The following is a 23488-nucleotide window of genomic DNA, read 5'->3' as shown; positions in this document are numbered from 1 at the left end:
GTATGTTTCTTTAAATTAATTATATTGTATGCATACAAAAGACCCAGCAACACAACTGAGGACTTAAAAGATTAATAATTGGCCTGAATAATTTAGAACAGTAGTTTACAATTATGTACAAAAGTTCCTTCTGTAACCACACTCTTGAGATATTATTAACTATTTTTTTAAAAAAGATTCCTATTCATGTTCTGTATATGTTACAGATATTTCCCATATAGTGTGGTTTTATGTCCCAATGTATAAGATGTGGTTCTTGAAAAAAAGACCACATAGAAATGGCAGTGATTTTCCCCACAATAACATTTGTCCCACTATCTCTTAATAAGAAAATAACAACAATAATAAAGTTAAAAAGGAGGTGGGGGTAGGGGGGGGAAACAATGGTTTTCAAATTACAATCTTGCTCTGTACCTTTGGTTTGAAATTCTTAAAGAAAGAAAAAAAACCTTCACAAAATCAAATGTTACCTATGAAATGCACTGTCAACTTGCAAAGTTCAGCTCTTCCTCTTTTTGTAGCATATGCAAGTTGAAAAAAAAAGGTTTCTCCAAGGAGTTGTGCTCTATTTTTAACAGATCCCAATAACGGAAGCTCAGAGAGCATAAAAGCAAATGCTGAAGCGTTTATGGGGTGGCCAAGAGTGACTGTAGGGAATTCCGGTGAATAAGATGACACATTCCAATTTAATTCTCATTTCTTCAGGTAAAGAGGAATCATGACTCTATATGATTGCCCTAGCCCAGAGCCGCATATGTCAAAGTACATATGGCACTCTATATAAGCAGATACTTACTACTGAAAGCTGGGGAAAGCTCTAAATGTGCAATATGATGCTTAATGGCCCAAACCTAAATAGGGTGATGCATATGAGGAAGAGATTTGTTAATGCATGTTCCCTTGTAAATAAACAAGAGGCTGCTTCCATGTCTAGAAATCCTACAGAATGGACAGGATGCTGTGATTTTCTGAAGAACAGACCTGACAAGTGAGACAGGGCTTCAGTGGCATTGTTCATGAATGGGGGAAATTTTTTCGATACCATAAAGATTGCTTTTTCCTCATTTCACAATAAACCTTCATATCTAGCAACAACATTCTAGCAGCATAAGTATTTGTAAAATAACATTTAAAATATTACTGTATCAATTTTCAGAAGTATACGAATCTGAAATTGAAATGTAAAAATCACAGAAAATATCTCCCAAGAGGTTTCTTCATATTTAAAGCTCTGTGAATGTGAGCATGAGGCAAAATCAGGAAAGGGGCATTACCCCCCCAAATATTCTATCTTTCTTTCTTTTTCATTGTAATCTCTAACATAAAAACATATACAAATTTAGAGAGTTCTACACAGGGGATGGGGACCAGTGTTTTTCAAAAATAACTTGAAAATATATGGTGAATATTAGTGAACATTTGGCACACAAGAGTCATCAAAAAGACCCTCAATTCATAACAGAAGCAATAAGCTCCACAGCTGCTTCAGGCCTAGCTGAAGTTTAAAAACTCAAGAGTCTGGTAGGGCTTCTTGTCCAATCAGCAAATTATCTTAAGATTCTGCAGCATTATAGTGTAACTGTTCCCGACATCATCTTACTAGATCACACTGCTACATCACTTCTTTCCCTCCTGGATTCTTTGGGAAACATGTTCAGAAAGAAACCAGGCAGACTTTTTGGCACATATCAAGTATGTAACATGAACTTTTCCTACTGTTGGAAATACCGCGTCTCTACTCAAAATGCAAATGTGGCAATTATATCTTCTTGTAGGCAAGAAAATCCCATAGTCCTCACTTCATAGTTGATCAACTTTGCCTGTAGATGCAAACGTTACTTCCTACAGGATGGGTAGAGCAAATTTCCTCACAGATAATTGGGTGTGACGAAAGGATGGTCTCCCCGAACACGGCTCATATGAATCATTGCACGATCATATGCAACCTGGACAGACTTGCGGATGCTGGTTTTCCGTCCTTCCAGCATCTTGAGTTTATCCACAGTGTCATCTACTCCCAGAGGAAGAACTTTTTCTTGTGGAAGCCACTGCCTGCAGGAGAAAGAGAGGGAGAGAAAGAGGGAGAGAGAGAGAGAGGGAGAGGGAGGGAGAGAGGGGGGGGTTATTATGGAGACAATGAAGAAATTGAAAGCCTTACAAATTGTAGAATCAACCCTTCTATGACTTTTAAATCGCCCAAGTTGCACTAATGCCTGATAAAAGTGTTAGTACACTCTCTAGCAAAAACAAGCTACAGTGCTTAGCGCAGTTACAAACAGAAGTCATACTTATGATTGACTAGAAGAAGAATGAATTCTTGGCTTACTACTCAGTTACATAGATCGAAACGTCCCTCAATCATCAGCAAGCTTGCTACATTAATTAAAATAAATACTTTATATTCTATTGTCCAAAGAAAAGAAGTTATTACCCTTCATTGGCTTATTTTACTCACCATGTCCTCTTGTTGTCAAAGAAAAGGACAAGGAAAAGTTTTTCTCCAGCCTCCGCTTGCTTCTGCTCACCTAATTTTAACACTTCCAGAGGGGGGACAGGGATTGGGACTCCATTGTGAAGGAGGCCCTCTTGTGGCATCTCAGGATCAATGATCTAAAAAGCAAAGAGCAAAACACAATGGGGATTTAACACAAGTCACAAAAATTTAGCTCAAAGACTTAAGAGCCCTTTGTGGTAAAATCCAAGGATGCTTGAAACAAGAAGCTTAGAGAGCATCTAGGTTTTGGTGGTAACATGGGCATTTTGTTTTGGCAAATGAATCTTAAATATTTTTGCACAAATTAGACCAGCCTTTACTTATGGCTTAAAGGGAAAGAATGTATTTCTCTAAGAACATACCGTATTTTTCGGACTATAAGATGCACTGGTGTACATGGCGCACCAAGATTTCGAAGAGGTAAGTAAGAAAAAAAAGTTTTTGCCTTCCCTCAGCCCCCAGCAGCATTCTGCAGGCTTCAGCAGGGCTGGGGTAAGGCAAAAAGGCCCCCGTTTTTGCAAACAACGGGTGGAAAACAGGCCATTTTTCACAAAAATGGGGGAATTTTGCCTTACCTCAGCCTTGCTGCAGCCTGCAGAGTGCTGCTGGGAGCTGAGGAAAAGCAAAAATGCCCCAGTCTTTGCGAAAAATGGTCTGTTTTTGCAAAAATGGGATGCGGGGATGGGGCTGTATTTGGTGTATAAGATGCACCAACATTTCCATGCTCTTTTGAGGGGGGGGAAGGTGGGTCTCATACTCCGAAAAATACGTAGTATTGGCGCCAGAATTATCAAGGTTAACCTTGATAATCACTCTCTTGTACCATGAAAGCATTTATTGAAATTGTTGTATAACATATTATTCATACACATACATATGAAGTGCTTATGTATATAAAATTTTGTTGTAATAATTTATTTTATATTTTCATTTTCATATGGAACAAGGCACACTTTTATATACCCTGAATCTAATGCCTTAGATTTCTGAGATTAAAATATGAATTTTAACTGGATCTGGGAATTCACTCGAAAGTATTAGCACATTAAGTATTAGTATTAAAACATGGAATGGAGTTAAAAAAGACATTAATATGGGAGAAGCTACTATTGTTATTGTTAGGGAGAATTTCTGTGATAAAAATGAATGTCTTGTGTAGAATGATGTTTTTGTCTGCTCTGACAACTGATGCAACATTTTAAACAATGGCAAATGGATATATTTAAGTTTGTGTGGCAGAGGAAGAAACCAAATGTTAAATATATAGTATTACAAGATGCAAAAGAGAAGGCTTTTGGAGCTAGAAGGATGTGATCTGAGATTTGTATTATTTGTTATTTGTAAGTACAACAAAATCAAGATTAACGTAGATTTATAAATTTGTTATGTTACATATACCCTATTGAAAATACGAAATAAAGTCAAACCCACAGGTTGTGCCGAAAACACCTTTGTGAATCTGACACAAGATAAGAAATAATAGGCAAATACTCAAAACTCTTGATAGACTTTTTGAGCAAAACAGAAGAAAATGAATTTATGGTTTCTGGTTTTGAAAGAGAGTCATAATGTAACTTTAGAGAAAGATGTAAAGAAAGTTGAAAATAAGACCTCCCCGGATAATAAGCCCAATCAGGCTTTGGGGCACATGCACTAAAATAAGCCCACCCCGAAAATACTGCAACACAGCAGCAGCCATGAGGTGACCACTCTCCCTGCCTCCTGCACCTCAAAAATAATAAGACCTCCCCGGGGAAACAGGGTATAAAGAAGGCCAGAAGCCACTTCTCTTTATTCTTTCTTGAATTTCAGCTTTTTTCTTTCTTTTTTCTTTCTTACTTTATATCAGTTGGGTTAATTTTTATCTTTTAAAACTTTTAATAAAATTATTTTTAAAAAATGAAAAGTATTAACTGAATGTTCTCTGTACTTCTCAGTTATGTTGTTGGAATTTATATAATATTACATTATCATCTAACTTAAGGCAGATATTATTTCAAATCTACTTTGTGAAAAGCAGAGTAAAATATTATAGAATAAATGAGTTAATCTGGCATTTTGTTGTCAGGAAAATTTATGTTTTAGAATAAGATTTTAAAATTCTAAAGACTTAGAGAATGAGCTATTTAGTAAACATAGAGGAATCTACCTCAGAAAAGTTAAAAACAGTAATACATCATAAATATTAACTCACAATATGCTACAATAATAAGAAACACAAGTTATTAAGAATTTAATTTACTATTTATTATTTAAACTCAATATATTTTGAACAGAAAAACCATATATATATATATAGCGGATAAGAGCCTGTGGCCTAATGGCTAAGATGTCTGCCTAGTATGTAATATAGCCCAGGTTCAAATCCCAGTAAGGGTACGGCTAGCTGATGAGAGCTAAATAGCTTGAAATAGATCTATTCTATACAATATATATATATATATATATATATATATATATATATATATATATATATATATATATATATATATATATATATATATATATATATATATATATATATATATATATATATATATATATATATATATATATATATATATACACACAAACAAACAAACAAACTGGGTGAGACAGTTCTTCAATAGAATTAACTTCTTTTTCCAAGAAGTACTGCTGACTTAGCCTTAGATACATACCAGGGCTGGATAAGAAGGATAGCCACGACATTTTGCCCACACAAGTTCCAGAGGTTCTAGATCAGTGTGTTCCTCATATGACATCAGCAAATTTCTTCCTAAGAAGTTACAGTAATACACAATTTAGAATTATGTTGTGCTATGCCAAATTCATCACTGAATTCATCACTGAAGATTCAATGCTATTACTATGGAAGCATAGACTGTACGCAGTCAAGACCCATGATGGTAAACCTATGGCATGCGTGCCACAGTTGGCATGCAGAGCCCCCTCTGCAGGCATGCCAGTCGTCATTTCAGCCCAGGTCCCTCGCACATGTGCCTCCTGCCGGCCAGCTGGTCTTCAGGTCTCTGCCATACATGGGCTTGGAAGGCCTCCTTCCTGTACCAACCTGGAAGCCAAAACAGGGCCTGGGGGCGTGGTACATGAGCATGGGAGCACAGGAGTGTCACATGCATGCACGGGGGTCGCACAGCAACAGCACTGAGACCTATATACATTTCACAGTGCTTTACAGCCTTCTCTAAGCAGTTTACAGAGTCAGCATATTACCCCCAACAATCTGTGTCCTCATTTAACCAACCTCAGAAGGATGGAAGGCTGACCCAACCTTGAGCTGGTGAGGATCGAACTCCTAACAGTGAACAGCGAGTTAGCCTGCAATACTGCATTCTAACCACTGGGCTAACCAAGGCTCATGACAAATGGCTGAGAAGGGTAAGGCATTCAGAAATGAATTCTGGTTCCTGTTCAGGGAAGCAGATTATATCACTTGCTTAATTTCAGAGGCTGCAAATTCTGACATCACCGGTTTAAAGAATAAATTGACAAACTGTTCTTATGACTATTCAAAAGCAGGCACCGCTGAATTTGGTAGTGCTTACCTCCACAGAAATATGCAGAGAACCTATTCTCCTGTGGCACAATTAACATGAAAAATAGCCCCTATATCTTACTCATATGAATTTCATATGCAAATTTTATCTCACCTGAGTTGCTGTATGCCAAATCTTTATTTACACCATCCAGAAAAGGGACCCGTATAAGAGCAGGCTTCCCTCGGCTACGTTTGTGTGGTGGCGGACTACTGTGAAAAAAGGAGGTTTGACAAGAAAGTGAGATACTAAATACCATTTGATAGCTTCAGTTCAGTTCATATAATGTCATGAACTAAAGGAAAATTTAGTCACGAAGAAAACCCTTCTGTACAGGCATCCCATTACAGCCTGGCTCTTATTTGCATCCATCTCCACTCCGGCATCAGAAATGCGATACCCCAGGTTGAGTCTTTTAGTTTCCACCAGATGCCCTCTCCATTAGACTAGCCTGCCCGTTACTCACCAGCTGACTGGCGCAACCACAAATCAGCCGGAACAGCTGACAGGCGCCTGAGGAGAAACCTGGAAGGAGGACAATTAGCTGCCGGATGCTGGCTATGATAGTGGGCTGGGCCGTGGGCGTGGCTATGGTATTTACAGACTTGGAATCTACCAGGACTTATTCATGCCGGTTCTCAGCCATTAAACCTGCGTCAGCCATTAACCCTGAATTCAGCTTGGTTGTGTTTGCTTGTCTGGTTCTGCGTTTCCTTGGTTGGGCTACGGACGGATGAGAGGTCCAACCAGGCCCCCCTTCCCCCCAGGTATGGCAAGTTGGCGGGGCTTGACAGGCGGAATGTTATTTTCTGGGATGGTCACCATACTAGTGTGAAAACCTTCCTCTGGGCTTGATATGAAATTTCAGCATCCTTCTCCAGTGGGCCACAAGACCTTTACATGATAGAGATATCCGCAGGGCAACTGAAACCACATGAAGTGCAAAATAATTGCTGATTGATTGATTACTATTTCCTATTTCTAAACTGCTTAGAGCCCCTTGGAGAGGGGCTCTGTTATGACGTTAAAATAGTGATTAACTGCTCCCAGGAATTGCATAGGAAGAATGAGGAAGCAAGAAAAAGCCAAGGAGGCTTCACATTGTTGGGAAAGATAAAGAAAGACAATGACAAGGTAAGAATTAGCAGAGCTAATGTGGTTTTACAATTTCTAGGGCAAAAGTTTGGATATAAATCTAAAAGGATTTAGATGTTTATTGGACAAGGCAAACCATTCTTTTTGTAGAGAACTTCCCTACCACTTGGATTGGAATTTATTCTTGACCTTATGGTACCCATACATCTTGGAATCATCAGGTAAGTTAATTTTAAAATACTAGTGCAAAATGAAGAAAGGGTCAGAAAATAAATAAGCTACAAGGGAGGGGTTCCCAAACTTTCTTCCAACATACCTGCCATTTCATCTCCCTTTAGTGTAATCTTAATGTATATACCCCTCCTATAGAAATCCAAACACCAAAATGGACACAAATGAACAATGAAAATAATACAGTGAAACTTTGGAAAAGGTGACTTTGTTGTAACCATATATTGTAACTAAAGGATTCTTCATTTCTCCCCTGGACTTTGTCTGCACCTCCCCAAGGGAGATATACCTCAGCCTGGGAAACCCTACTATAAGGTAAACATATACTGCACATATGAGATCCAGTGCTACTACTGCATTGTATGTTGCCCAAAACGTAAGGAAAGAACAATCACCTTGAAATCTGAAAAACCTTCTACAGTAAATATATAAAATTAGTAGAATTCTAATTATTTGAATGCAACCACCCAAAAAGGGTCTTACCTGCAAATATCAAATGAAACACCGCTGCCCCGTCCAGAGCTACATTCTGAATCAGACCCACTTTCTATATGCTTCCTGAAGCCATTAGTCACAGGTGCTGAGAAGACAGGTGAGAATAAGTTGTTACACATAATATGCTTCTTCAAAAGATATTCAGAGATTCATCGAGGAAAACTCAGAAACACAACTATATATTCCAGCTAATGGGATTAGATGAGCACGTTCATCAGATTTAAGGCAACAATTGGCATGACCTTCCTTATGTTTGTGCAGAGTCGCAGCCAAGGAGCATTTTCCATCTGGATATCTGCAATTATTTTTGATTCAAGAGACCTGGTTGTGCAGTAAAATAAACTTAATCTAACTGTTTTGGCAGCCAGAGAAAAGTTTAGGAACATATATTATCAAACTTCATCATGCTTAAGGAGAATCCTATGCGGGCATAGCAGAATTTATAATGTTGCTTTAGCTTTTCAAATCTGAGCCGGATTCACCAGCAACCAGTGAATTCTAAATTTCATTTATGATGCCACTACATTGAACCCAATAAAACTTTATGCAGTTAACATATAGATTGTGTTAATCTAGATAGAGTAATTGTGGGGCAGGAAAGTGAAATATATGTAAGAACCCATTTATTAAATGATGCACAAAAGAGCCTGGGGAAAATGTGAGCAATTTTAACTCCTTGTCCTAATTACAATATAACATTTGAGTTTGAAGCCTGATGGAGATATTTATCAAAGTAATTATTCTAGGGACAATCTGATTAATAGACTCCTACATTCCTTTGATCCTCTCAGATGGTATTTTTTTCAAATAAAGTTAAGAGGATAACACACTTGGTTTTATATGCACATTTTGCTTTTTGCTTTATTTCCCCAAAATAATAAAGAAGCCAATTAGTTCCAAGTTATCCCTTCAATCTAATAGAATTCATCCAAAATACACATTCACTGCATTTTCAATTGCATTTTCCCCCCAGCATAAAAGTCACTTCAAGGTAATTTTATCTTTCTTCTTGTGCATTATTACAATAGGAGAAGTATAGTAGTAGAATAAAACAGATAATTCAATACAGTAGTTGGGGGGGGTGTTATATTTCAAAGATTATATTCTACAATCTTATGCAAGTGCCCTGATCACCAGGGGAATCTTGCATATACTGTACTAAAGTTGGAACCAGAGGTGGGTTGTTCCCGGTTTGGCCCGGATCGGGGAAACCAGTAGTAGCGGTGGTGGGAGGCTCTGCCCACCTGCCCAGACACTTCTGCATGTGCCCAGAAGCATTGCATGCGCACACCTGCCTGAGTAAAAAAAATTGGAAACCCACCACTGGTTGGAACGTTTGTATGTATATGAATATGTACTGTCTTTTTGTAAACATCTCCTACGACTAGTAACTTCTTTGTTCATCAGTCGATTTCGTATGTTGCCCTTGATATTATTGAACTTGTTTGGGGTGCCGTGAACCAGGGCTGTGGAGTCGGCTGCTTCCAGCTCCACGTCCTCATCAACATGCCGCTCCAGCCCGCCCCTGCTATGAATATTCCTAGTGACGCGAGGGCGAAGAATATGAATATTCATAGCGGGGGCGGGCCGGAGCGGCATGTTGATGAGGACGTGGAGCTGGAAGCAGCCGACTCCACAGCCCTGCCGTGAACTGAGATAAGTGAGGGGGAGGGCGAATTCTTTAACTAACCTGCCTATTAGTGACTTTTTTGTAGACTCTCTGTGCCGGCCTGACTGGAGAGAGGCGCGCACTGTTCCCGCGCTCCTCTCCTGCGGGTCCTCCCTCGCCGCGCTGATGACGTGTGTGCGCACGGCACACACGCCTTACCAGCAGCCCCTGCGCTCAGAAAGGGGTGGTGGCGATAAAGTAAGTGAGTGTGGGCGGGGGAGATCACACGTCCCGCCCCCCCCCGTTCCTCCAGCACAGATTCTTTCATCCTCGGCGGCCGTACAGGAGCCGAGGATGAATCGCATGAAATCCTGTGCGTGTCACCCCAAATGGCTACGCGTGTCAGCACTGACACGCGTGTCATAGGTTCGCCATCACTGTCCTACGTCAAGAAGTGTTAAACATTATACTGTCTTTAATCATGTTTTTTATGAATTAAAAGTTATGTTGGACCCAGATAACTAAAAGAGAATGAAAACACATAGCATGCAAACCTACCATTATATGGATTATAGGTTATCTCTGACACAAAGTTTTGAGATTACACAACACTAGTTTTCAGTATGATTATAAATATATATATAAATATAAATATAAAATATAGTTCATATTGAATTGTGTACTTAATGTTCTACATATAGGTTTATTTTGGTTTTGCCTGAATGTAACTATCCCATAAAAATAGTACTGTGTATCAGTAATTCTATCAGTCTTTCATAGAATCAATTTTAGAATGGTCTTTATTCCAGCCATTATCCCATGATTTTTCAACGGCTAAGTCTTTTATCCATATCCTTTTAAATTGTTGTTTTGAATTTTGATTATTATATTATTCACACAAGAATCCCTTAGGCACCTCATTACTTTTCTTCTGAGATTATCTATTTGTTTCTGTCTTTATTTAATCCCAATAGATTATTATGCATTTGTATTATAACAAAGGTGCTACTTTTCTCCCTACTGTCATTTCCTTTATTATGATGATTTTAAAGAAAAAAACTGTTTAGCTATCTTCTATATATTCACTAATACCTGTTATTATAAGTATTATAAGTATTATAAGTATAAAGGTACAAAAAGTAGTAATATTCTTGGTTCTAGAAGAAGAAAGGGTGTACAGAGGAAGATAAATTTTAACATGAAAATGATATAAACATATTTTCACTTTTGAGCCTAGTTCTTATAGAATAATTCTTATCCAACTAAAGACATCAAAATTGGGAATATAATTTACAATGATGCCACAAAAGGAAATTCCCCTACAAAAGCAGCTGTCTTGGGAGTGATAAATAATAGCATCACCACATTCTGTTTAACCACCCTGCCTATGTAAAAGGGGTTTAAATGCTTTTAGAGGTATCCCTATTATCTTATCTGCCTGATCTGCTAAAATTGTTCCAGAACTACTAAAATGACAATCTTTGCTGTTTTGTTTCAAGTTGTGTATGACCTACTATTTTTTATGATGATAATGAATTTTATTTAAGTAGAAACAAGATTGAGCAGTAAAGCTACCAAAAAAAAAATGCCAACACCAAAATTATTCCTCTGATGTAAAATGCTCCAAAAGGATGTCTTCAGATCTGGTGAATTGGCAATTAAATGGTGAATATGATTCAAACCACCATAAACTGATTAAACATTAGACTGAACAGGAATGGAATCTCATGGTCATAGAAAATAGATAAATGTAGAGCAACAATCAGAGAGACAACCAGAAATGTTGCAGGCTCCCAAATAAAATGCATTCATGAACTACATTAGCCTCAAGAAGACTCCCTATGGATGTTATTTTTTTTTAAAGAAAGGTCCACGTTACCCTCTCAAAATACAAGGATGAAATCATTCTATTTTGTAAAGTATTACCACTGACAGTAATAAACTATTTGATCTTATTTTCTGCCAACTAGTCTTCATTCTTTTTGTTAACAAATATGTCCTTATAATTATTCATGAGAGGAAAAGCAGAAAACTCCCTTTTCTTCACTATATAATTTTCTATTCATGAACAAAAAGATAAAAAGGATGGAGTCTAAGGAGGGAAAGTCTGAATGAAAACAGTTTTCAGAAGAATATTAAAATCTTTTGGTAATCACTAAGCTGTCACACAAATGCCTCAAATGGGAAAAATAACCACTGCGCTTACTAGTCAAACTAGAATATGAAACTACCCTGATGGTTTACTATTTTTAACAACAGCTGCTATGTAATCCTAACACATTAACATGACTGCATCTGAACTCAAAAGCAAACAGGGTTAAGCTTAATTAATATTTGTACAGGAGACCTGCAAGTGATACCAGAGCTATTGAAATAAGGCTACACAAATGTATGAAGCATGGATGCGGGAACATAACACACATCACTAATTATGTGACCACCATATCACTGTTGACTCTTCACAACCACGTATGTATTCTCCATAACAATCTGTCCCTCCTTCAACTCTTCCAACGGCTGCCTCATTGTACAACTGTACCCTCAACAACTGAAACACATAAAAATCAAAACACCTTGGGATGTGGGAGATTTCACCTGCTGCTAGTTTCTCAAAATTGGATGCTCCCGAAATATGACAATCCTCACAAAACGTAACTCCCCAGTACTAGTTTGGAAAAGACAGACCCATGACTTTAACATTATTTGCTGCTACTTTAAAAAATGTTTAAAAAATGTTGCATGCAATGGTTATCAGCGTTATGTACTACTAGTACTTAAGAAAACATATGTCTTTGGTCCTGCAATATATTAAAATTACTGATATATATATATATATTGTCTCTTTTAAACAGTTTTCAGGAGAAATTTTGTTATTCACAGGATCATTCTGTTGCTTTTTACGTGATTATTGTATGCCGCCTAGAGTCATGTTATGTGATATGGGCAGCCATATAAATTTGATAGACAAATAAATAAAAGTTACTCTGTGGGGCACATAGGTAAAAATACTGCTTTTGGCATGGTTAAGGATAATTTGATTCTCTCTCTTTTAAATATTGAAATAATACAACGGCTCACAGATCAATGTTCACTATGTAATGACTGCAGCATCGAATGTTAACTGCCACATGTGAATAAACTATTAGAGATAAGTATCATCGGCAGAACTTTGAATATGAGAATTTTCAAATACGTTTTTCAGGGGAGCCTGATCTATATTCACTTGTGAGTCATCACGTGCCTTGAATTCAGAAACACATTAAGAAAAATGTTAGAACCTGCTGTTTAATATTTCAGATCTTATAAATAAGTGAACTTTTAATACTGTTGCATTCTTCTAGGCACCATCAAATTTGTGTTTGGCACATAATTTTGTTCTATTCTAAAAGCAGTGGAGAAGATTCTGGTGTTAACTGTTTACACAAAATGTTCACTGGAAAAAAAATCTCAATAGTGTCAGAATTCATTCCAATGAAAGAGTTATAAAAAGTAATATACATAGTGACCCTCCCCCAAATTAAAATATGAAAAGAAGTCTAGGCAAGGGGAAACATTTTTGGGGTGAAAATAAAGAAATGCATACCCCTTTCTGCTCTTATATCTCAAACTATCAAATGTTCCAAATCTTCCTAAAAACAGTCCTAGCAACAGAATAAAAAATAATAAAAGTAATCAAATCAATTACAAATCAAAAGGTCAGCATAATTTCCACATTTGGAAATGGCTAATCTTCTGTTTGGAGCCCATAGCTTTCTCTCGTCCTTAATATCATTGGGGCCTGGTGTGAAGATTCCTATGACAGAAATTGCACAGAAGCCAATTATCACTCAGGAAAAAGCTTGATGTTATAGAGACATGGACATTTCTTGCCAGCCAGCTAACCTTACTCTAGAAATCTCTGACTTTCCAAAACATCAGAGGAATGAAAGCTCAGGGGAGTCACCTGTCACTCCTGCCTGCCTGGGGGATTTCTCGTCATCGCTCTTGCTGTAGCTCCCATTCTGTGGCTGTTTCCGAGATGGCTGCTCACCCTCTATGCTGGAGGGGGAGAGCTGCCCACTTTGGCTGTGGTCCTCTCCATTCTCAAGGGGACAGTCCAGATCTCTTGGTAGTTTCACCCCGTTCTTGGCTTTTTTAAAAAGGACAGAAGTCCGCCTGCCCACTCCACTAAACGGGGGGCTGGCAGACGTGCCCGTAGCCTGAAGGGCCAATCCATTCAGGCCGTTGTCGCTGAGCAAGCGGTGGAAGGCGTGGTGGCTCTCCCTCTGCAGCGTCTTCTTATCAAAGAGCTCGCCCTCAGACTTCAGCCGTTTATGCAGTCTGTTCAAGGACTTGCTTTCGCTAATGGGTTTGAGAGTTGGAGGGTCCTGCAGAGAGTCCAGCTCCGATAGGGAGGGTGCAGGTCCTGTGGGCTCCAGGGTAGGGGGAAGTGGGGGCTTGGTGTCATCTGCTAAAGAGAAAAAGAATCTGCTTGAACATCTTACAAAGTATTCCCCAAAGTAGGATCACAGCTTTCTGTTTCCTCCTATGATTGTAAGTCAATGGTACATCAGTTAAATAACTACGTTTTGTATTATGTATTTAAGAGAGGCATTCCAAGTATGGGGGAACAAGGCAGAGAGAATCTTATCTAAGTCTTCAGAAAGAACTATTCTGACTCTCGCAAGAAGCAGGAAATATATCATCATTTATTCTGTGGCATTATTTAGGATGGAATAAATATGCAAAATTTCTTAATCTCCCACACATTAAATTTAGAAGGATTTACTTCTGAGTAAATATGCTGAAAACACTGAGCTGCATGAAAGTCATTTTCCTATCTTTCTTTACTCATTTTTTTCAGATTCTAATACTTTTCAAGTAATCTGACCTTCACATAAGAGGATTCGGACATATAAAAGTCTAGAGATTAAAGACGAATCCAGTTTCATGCACACTAAAAGCAGTCACTAATGTATTTTTTTTATTTCAACCAAAACTAAACTAAACTGTCCCTGTTCCTTGTACAGTCACGAAAACATTCAGAACAGTCCAGATCTGACATATTTCTTGTTCTCTAACACGACTATGGGATGCTTGAAACTCAACCACAGAATGAAATCACACTTGCATTCTTCTCCCATTTAAGTTCTCTTTCCATCGAAGCATTCAGTCTAAGCTAAATTATTCACTCCAGGTCCTAAACTATACAGCTTTCAACATGGATGACCAGGGAAGAAAGTCAATACAACAGATGAAGAAACATGCACAATGTCATCACAAAAACCACATACAGAGAGAGTTGTGTCAGAGACTAGGGTACAAGTATATAAGGAAAGCATTTGTTTGATGAAATCATTGGATTTATGCTGTCGTTTTATCATCCTCCTCATGCCATTCACTGACCATCCTCATGGAAGAAGGAATGACTCAAGAATTTCCCAATAAAATTAGAGAGTGCTGACAGAAAAATGCCATACCAACTATTTTATTTCTCCATGAATGACAATGAGAATAACACTTAAAACACAGCTAGAAGATAACAACATTCTGTAGTTGCTTCACTAACCGTTAAACATAAATTAGTCCCCTTTGGGGAACTGACCGCCAGTGTGTAATTTCTGGGGGGAAAGTGTGTGGAGAAGACAAAGTATCAAAGTATCCCTGCAATAGAAATTAGAACGGTGAAAGTCATTTCCAAGGGTTTCATGTGCTGCCCTATCTTTCTGTTGGTCTGCAGAACAGCTGTTTCACATCTTCTGTTCTTATCATTGGTAGTGCTATTTGAATAACAATAACTCTTCCTACAGTTATTGCTCCCTTGCTGAGAAACTACAGGAGCCTAAACATCTGGTGTGTGACAAAATACTAAAAATCTTAGTCTACATTTAGAAGAGTACACATATTTTTTATATTACAAGATTCTAGGGGAAAAATACATTTAGCAATTTATGAACCAAAAACTAGAAACAAACACATTAGAACGAACTCATTTTTTATATTTTTTCTATACAGCATTTTCCATTTTCAGTGTCTCAAAACATAAAAATTATGACTTCACATCTTTCTTTGGGAGAGAACAATCAAGTTAGTTGCATGCTGTCAACTAATGTCACTTGAAAAATAATAATAACCCCTTGTTCAAAAACAGATTAACACTTGCTAGCTGAAATCATTTATGGCTTTAAGTCATGATTCATTTTAGTATGGTTTATTGAACAAGTCATGGTATTCTGACTCATTCAAAAATCCTTAACCTTTGTGTACATAAATCACAGTGTTTAGTTTTATGTATTACACCTAACTAAAATAGAATCTATTTTGATTCCCACTGCCCATAGGATCAGAGTTTAAGATCCCTTGAATTCCATTGTTTACTATAAATTGGAGTATGTGTGTATAGTTTCCTTGGAAATCTCATGGTATAATATTTATGGCTCATTTTTACAGGTAAGAACACAGTTGCAAAAGACTTCTTAGTCACAGAATAATAGACAGGAAGAGAACATTTAGACCATCATGCATAACAGTCTGCTCAGCACAAATTAAAGCATTCTCAACAAACATCTGTTTAGCCTAGGTTTGCACATACTTAGTGAAGGAGATCCTACTACCATCTCTTGTCATCTGGTTCTGTTGTCAAATGCTTTTCACATTAGAATTTTCCCCCCTAATGCTCCATTGGAATTGTCTTCCTATAATTTAAATCTCCTACTCTGTGTCATGTCCAACATTTTGGAACAACAGAAACTGACCTTTTTGGATCAGTAGTGATTTCTGAGCTTACTTTTCTTCTTGTAGACATTTAATTACTAGGCTAGGTAACACGATGAATGCATGTGAGAATGAAGTCATTTCGTGTTTAAATATGACAGCTTGTGGTACCAGCTTCCATTGGGATATTGTTCAACGGCTCTTTGAATTGACTGCAGTTTTCCCCTTGATTTTCCTATTCAGGTTCTAGTTCTTGCTTTTCTAAATGTTGGTCAATGTGTTGTGTGATTGATTGTAATACAATGTACATAACCTATGAAAAGGATAGCACTACCACAGAAGTGGTAGGTTCCTACCGGTTCGGATTGGTTCGGCCGAACCAGAGTGGTTTGGCAGCCTGGGTCGCTGGAACCGGCAGCAACCCATGCCTGCCATGCCCCCAAACCAGTTCTCTGGGCGGTGCCATAGGCAGCGCCATCTTGTTTTTTGCTTCTGTACAGCGCCCACAAGCAAACCAGCAGTAATGCCTGCCGGCCCGGAGCCCACCCCTATACCACAGGTATCCCCCTGCAGCAGTCCGCAACATGTCAGAAACCATGCAGCGCAAACAAGCAAACCTCCATCCCAGGGATGCAGGCAGCACACGAAACCATGTCCCCTCAGGTCCATGGAAAAAACTTTCACCACAAAATTGGTCCCTGTTGCCCAAAGATTAGAGGCCGCTGCTCTACCACACATTAAAAACGTCTTAGAAATTACTCCCTGGTTAGTACAATTTATTGACATTACAACAGCCCCTAAATCATAAATATCTATCCAAAGCATCCAAAGCAAACATAAAGACTCAACAGCCAAAGAAGACAAAACATGTCAAGTGACAACATACAATGCACAGATCATGCAGATTGCTATATAGGACAAACTGGCAGTATGCAACCATGAAAATCAATTGGCAGTTGGAAGGCATGAGGAAAATTCTTTAATTTCACTACAGGTACAAGTACAAGTAGTCCTCGACTTACAACAGTTCATTTAGTGACCGTTCAAAGTTAGAATGATACTGAAAAAAGTGACTTATGATCATTTCTCACACTTATGACGTTGCAGCATCCCCATGATCATGTGATCAAAATTCAGATGCTTGATAACTGACTCATATTTACAATGGTTGCAGTGTCCCAGGGTCACGTGATCACCTTTTGCAACCTTCTGACAAAGTCAATGGGGAAGCCAGATTCATTTAACAACTGGATTACTAACTTAACAATTGCAGTGCTTCGTTTAACAACTATGGCTAGAAAAGATGATAAAATGGGTGCAAAACTCACTTAGCAACAGAAAATTTGATCGTACGTCAAGGACTACCTATACAAACACAATTTTCAATTGGGAAATTATAAATGTTTTAAGCCAGGCCAGATCACTCTATCACATATAAATGGATAACAAACTTCAGTGCCCTATGTACTAATGATTTCACCCAGACTGGTAATGCAAGATTTTCAAGAAGCAAATAAAAGCTCAGAGAACACCAAAAGCCCAAAAATTCAACTCTCAGCTCCATATATTCTCTACTAGAAAACAGGTCTCATCCTGCTTTTCTGTAAAGTCATTTTAGGTACTTATACCCTCCCTTAATCTTCTTTTCTCAAGGCTAAACATACCCAGTTAACTCAATGCCTCTGCACAGGTTCCTCTTTATACCAGTTTAAGTGTTCTAAATTTGTTTTGAATTGCAATATTGGACACAACAACTGAGATAGAATCTGAATAAGGCATAATAACCAAAAGCTAACTATTGTTTCCCTTGAACTGAATTTTACTAACGTAGACTAAAATTGCATTTATCTCTTTTGCAGCCACCTACTCTGGTGATTCATATTTTCTTTCTTTTGTTGTTTCTTTCTCTTTCTTTTTCCTTCCTTCCTTCCTCTCTTCTTCTCTTTTCCTAGCACATAGAATGTTCCAACCTAGTATTCCCTATAAATGCTACAGAGATTTCAGTGTAAGGACATATTCTGGGATGCAGCCAAGTAGATGTTGGCAAATCTGATTAGCCTCGGCTGTTTTCTTCCAAACTCACCAATTTATCATGAGGTACAATTTGTACTGTGCAGTAAGATAAATATCACAAATCTTGAAGACGTCTTTGACTCAATGTTTAAATATTTTTGATATGCATTATTAAAAGCAAGAATTATAGCAAGAATTATTCTAACACAATGATAGTTAACCCTTTTGTCCTCACATGCTGAAAGCATGCACACGCAACAGCATACACCGTGTGCCCACACCCATAAGGCAATGCACGTGTGACCCTTCCACGCCCTGTTTTGGGCCTAGCAGGCCTCGCTGATGCCTCCTGGGATCAAAAAGGGGCATGGGGTGGCACTGCTCCCCTTCTAACCCCACGCATGTCTGTGCGACCCACCCTCACCCCCATTCATGCTCACATGTCTCTTGCATGTGTGGCAGAGACCCAAAAATCAGCTGTCCGACAGGAGGTGCACACACACATGCGAGGTGGAGTTGAGCTGGGGCGACGGCTCACATGCCTGCAGAGAGGGCTCCAAGTGCAACCGTGTTCACCATCACAGTTATAACAGACTCGTGTAAGATTCCAGGGGTATTTTCATTTACCCCACCCAGCCCAGCCTAAATTAAATCTATTTCCTCACTAACTTATTGAAATCTAGTGAAGTCTCTCACCTTTTTCCCTATCTTCATCACTCTGCAGCATTTTTTCCAGACCTTCTTCCCATGCGGCGGATTCTCCATTTGGCATGGCTTTATTCTGCTGCTGAGCCAGCTTTTGCCTGACGGAGTTGATTTCCCGTCTCAAAAGTCGAACCCGACGAGTTCGGGCACCACTTGACCTCATGGTGCTCACTATGTCCAGCTTTTCCAGTAGTTCCTTCAGTTGTACTTCCAAGGAAAGATGAGCTCGGTTCTCAGCAACAAGAATATTGTCAACTGCAATTAGAAATACTGGATGTGTGATATCAATTGAGAAAGTTCTCTGCTTCTCAAGCCAGACCTACTCACCATTCCTAGCTAGCTAAACATTATACTATATTATGAACATTATACCACAGGAAGGAAATTCATCACTTAAATCTGGAATCAGTTAAATATTTTTATATAGGACACTTTTCAAGGTGAGTTGCTTTACATTTTTATACACTTGTTCTCTTTATTACATCAGAAATAGCTCAGAAACTTACCATCCTCCCAAGAAAAACGATAAAAATCTTCTGTTTTTGGAGATTCAGGCAAATGAATCCCCACTTGGGGGTCAAAGCCAATATTCTCAGCTTGCCGTCGTGCATGGCGTAATATTGCACCTCCAAGGTCTCTGAGCCGGACAGCTGCTCGATGGAAAATGGTGTCTTTAGAATTATACCTCATGCAATTGGCAAGGATAAGGTTAAAATCTTCTTCAAATTCATCCAGTGTTTGGTACTGGTGGGACTCCAGCTTCTTCCTCATGGTAGAAAAATCCATTGGCTTAGAAATGAATTCCAAGTAATCTGGAACCTAAACATATAAAACCTGTACAATTACAAAAATCATTTACTAGCCAACCAGGGTATACCCATCATAAGTATTCTGTATGTCCTCTTATTGGCACTGGGTTTGAACATAAACTTTTAAGAATGCCACTTATTTATTTAATTATATTCCCTTCACCACTGTTCCCTCTAAGGTGCGCAGGTGAGCGGCCGCGCACGTGGCAACAAAACACCGCGCAGCAGTTTCCAACTGCCACCCAGTGTTTTTTGTGAGACGCCTTCCACGATAATAGGAGGGGAAAGCCAGCCTGGAGACAGCAATCACAAGGCAGGAAGTAGCTGAGAGGAAGGGTGTGGGGGTTGGGAGAAGGCATGGGACCAGCTCCCAGCAGCGGCTGCTCGGATTTGCCATTTGAGAGAGAGAGAGAGAGGCGAAGGGAGGGAGGAGGAGGGGAGGGAGGGAGGGAGAGCGTGAGCGTGTGTATCCCTCCTTCCTTCAGCCCAACACTCTCGCTGGCATCCCGGCCAGACAAGAAGGACTGCAGAGGGTCTCCTTGAGTCTAGGGCAGCGTCATTCGATGGGAAACGTGCCTCTTGGAAGGAATGACCCGGATTGGCTTCCGCTTTCAATCTGCCGCCCAAAGACTGAACGGAAAAGGAAAGAGGCAGGAGAAACAAAGCAGGAGAGATGAAGCGAGAGCCAATCTGCGTCATTCCTTCCAAGAGGCAGCTTTCCCATCAAATGACTCGCTGCCCTAGATGCGAGGAGACCCTCTGCAGTCCCTCTCATCCATCCGGGATGCCAGCAAGAGTGTTGGGCTGAAGGAAGGAGGGATTCTCTCTCTCTCTCTCTCTCTCTCTCTCTCTCTCTCTCTCTCTCCCCCTCTTTAAGAGAGAGGGGGGGAGGGAGGGAGGGAGTTAGTTAGTTAGTTAGTTGGTGGGCAGACTTAGCACTTTGTTAAGTTTGTTTCTCTGTGTGGTGTATATATACATGTCTCAATGGGTGCAATTGTGCAAGCATTTTTTCCCTCTTTAAAAGAATTTTTGGATTTCTCCTCACCAAACCTTTAAGACTGAAAGAGTTAGAGTTGAAATATAAAGAGATTGTCAATCGCCATACTGTTAGATTGATAGGCAATTATGGACTATCTTGATTATATCCTCCTTAGAAAGAATATGCTACTGTATGGTTGAGAAAAAGATCAAACTTCATTCCATGGAAACCCAACAAAGTTCATAGGGAGGGTTTCTTTCTGCGATGGGCTTCTTGGGTCAACAGTGAATATCAGTTATCAAAAATGTAGGTAGAAAATTAAGCAGACAATAGGCAATTACAAAAAGGGAAGCCAACTTTCTGAATCTGTTTCTTTGCACTTAGTGACTTATAAATAGACTAATGTTCTGAAAACCTGACCTAAATTACTATATATTTTAAATAGCTGTAAAGCTATGCTGAAAAAGTTGTTCTCATGGTATTGTGATAAATTCAATAAAAAGAAGGGAATTCTTGATGAACTTAAGGAGAAATGAGAGTATTAGATAGTAAATGGATAAATAAAATTACCAATCAAAGAGAATATTTGCACCTCAGGGTTGAAATGAGATGTTCTCTCTTACTCTTTCCTCTTCCTCTCTTCTCTCTCTGTCTCTCTCATCCTCTTTCTCTGTCTCTCTTCTCTTTCTCTCTCCCTCTTTTCCATTCTTCTGTCACTTTCTCTCTCCTTCTCCCTCCTCTTTGTCTCTTTCTGTCTCTCTCATCCTCTTTCTCTTTGTCTCTCTTCTCTTTCTCTCTCCCTCTTTTCCATTCTTCTGTCACTTTCTCTCTCCTTCTCCCTTCTCTCTCCCCTTTGTCTCTTTCTGTCTCTTTCACCCTCTTTCTCTTTGTCTCTCTTTCTCTCTCCTTCTTTCCCACTCTTCTGTCACTTTTTCTGTCCTTCTCTGTCTCTTTCTGTCTCTCTTCCCTCTTTTTTTCTTCCTCTCTCCCACTCTTTTATCACTTTCTCTCTACTGCCCAACCTGTCCCCATACTTATCTTCGATTGATCATGTTTGCAATAATTTACCTTCTTTCCTAAATAGGCGCAGTTCCCTTACCGGATCCCTCGCTCACTCAAACACACACACACACACACACTCACGCATGCACAAAACCATTTTTCTCCATTCCAATTCGGATCCTATAAATCAATTGCTCTGTGAAACATCTGTGAAAAAAATTCAGGTGCTCAGGCATGAAAATGTGCTGCTCAAATACTATACTTTTCTGGACACACTGAAAAAAAATTAGAGGGAACATTGCCCTTCACCTCTCATAAATAGAACTATCTTGCTAAGAGATAAGAGCCCATTTCCATATAGACAGTGCTCTATATAGTTGGGACAATTTGGTAGCTCTTTGCGTAAGCAGTTTATTCTTCAAAAATACTTTTATGAAGCAGTATCGTGACATAATCAAGTAACAAGACTTTATTGCTGCCAGTTGTATTTTTACATTGTCCAAGAGCTGGCAGGGTTTTATTTTTCCCAGTTGCCTGGCACTATGTTTTTATTTAATGATAAAATAACAAGAATATTGTACTGTTTACCTCTGTAAATATGAGAGAAACTTTGCAAGAGCAACATATTTTGTGAAATTTCAGCATTTGCATCCCTCAAACTCTTTGTAATATTATAACGTTATCTTTAATTTGTGGGCCCTGAAGATTTTTTTTTTTTTGATTGTCTAAATGATTCAATGCTCCCAAGTGCTGCATTGCCAATCCGTGATACAGCCATTCCTCTAAACAGTGTCTTCAAATCATCTTAAACCATGTATCTAGGACTAGGTACTTGCCTCACTCAGGTTTACGGGATCTGCAAAGATCTGGGCTGGATCCTTTTCCTGCAATAAATCCAGTGTTGTGCGCATAAGAACATTGAATGGTGTGAGCTGTAACTCCATAGCAGCTTGCTGAACCTTTACCTGAAATAAGAATAATAATACTATTCAGAGATACGAGAGAGAGGAAAAAGGAATATTTTCTTTTCATATATAATTAATCTACAAAGCTCACCCATTCATCACATAATACTGTAAAATGGACTGTAAACAAATCCAATGTATGGAATTGCCTGATACTACACAGGAGCATAACTTTCAAGATGACAAAATTCACTCTGCTCAACTTATATCACTTTGCCAGAACAAGACAGTGATTATTTAAAGCATAAAACTGCAAACTAAAGTAAATACTTAGCTGTAAAACTGCATTTTACATGATTGTGAATTTTAGAAATATAGCTTTGTTGAAAATCTTAACTTAAACTAACTGGATAACATATAGTTATGCCTTCCTATCTTTATGCAGATATATAAAGGTCCATAACTAGATAAGTGATAACTGGTGAAGGGATCATGGCACAACCCATCCAGGGAAGCTCATCTGGGCAGCCTGCTGATCTTGTAACAAAAACATTCGTATCTCCTTGAACAGTTCAGTAATAAAACTGATTTTACATTACTGGTGTAGTTCTACGGATATGCTTGTTTTCCTAGATTTAGTTTCTGGGTTTTATCTTTGCTTTTACAATTTTTATTATTTATTTGACAATACATCATCTGCAGAGAAAAATCTGGAATTTTTGAACAAATCAAATGTGCCCTGAAGCATTTTTTAATCACACAATTTCCAATCCATTTTCAGATTTATCTTTGGCTGCATTATATGGCAACTTAATCGAGTGTGAGTCACACTAAATAAAGTAATGTTTGATTCTGAATAAACAGGCTTAGAACTGGAAATCAGCATAGAAAAAAATAATATATTCCCCTTTCTTGATCTAAT

The 23488-nt window shown here is 38.6% G+C and overlaps 1 protein-coding gene across 5 annotated transcripts in view; it reads right to left on the bottom strand.

Moving 5' to 3' along the window:
• Nucleotides 1-1566: 1566 nt before the first annotated feature.
• The window catches only part of BRPF3 (bromodomain and PHD finger containing 3), a 48815-nt gene continuing 26893 nt past the window's right edge, over nt 1567-23488 (bottom strand). For 3 of the 5 annotated variants that reach the window (XM_087719906.1, XM_014053874.2, XM_014053872.2), the window contains exons 5-13: nt 22498-22626; nt 19378-19690; nt 18863-19126; nt 13404-13910; nt 7840-7936; nt 6145-6242; nt 5155-5252; nt 2456-2610; nt 1567-2052 (exon numbers count right to left, since the gene is read on the bottom strand). In XM_087719906.1, coding sequence (XP_087576032.1) covers nt 1869-2052; nt 2456-2610; nt 5155-5252; nt 6145-6242; nt 7840-7936; nt 13404-13910; nt 18863-19126; nt 19378-19690; nt 22498-22626 — 1845 coding nt within the window. In that variant the 3' untranslated portion in view covers nt 1567-1868. The remainder of the gene's footprint in view (nt 2053-2455; nt 2611-5154; nt 5253-6144; nt 6243-7839; nt 7937-13403; nt 13911-18862; nt 19127-19377; nt 19691-22497; nt 22627-23488) is intronic. The other 2 variants (XM_087719907.1, XM_087719908.1) reach the window with 2 other exon arrangements.

The sequence above is a fragment of the Thamnophis sirtalis genome, unplaced genomic scaffold, assembly GCF_051295495.1.
Source record: "Thamnophis sirtalis isolate CommonGarterSnake01/CBP01778 unplaced genomic scaffold, rThaSir2_p1.2 scaffold_7, whole genome shotgun sequence".
NCBI classification, from domain to species: Eukaryota; Metazoa; Chordata; class Lepidosauria; order Squamata; family Natricidae; genus Thamnophis; species Thamnophis sirtalis.
This window is presented reverse-complemented; position numbering and strand designations above follow the sequence as displayed.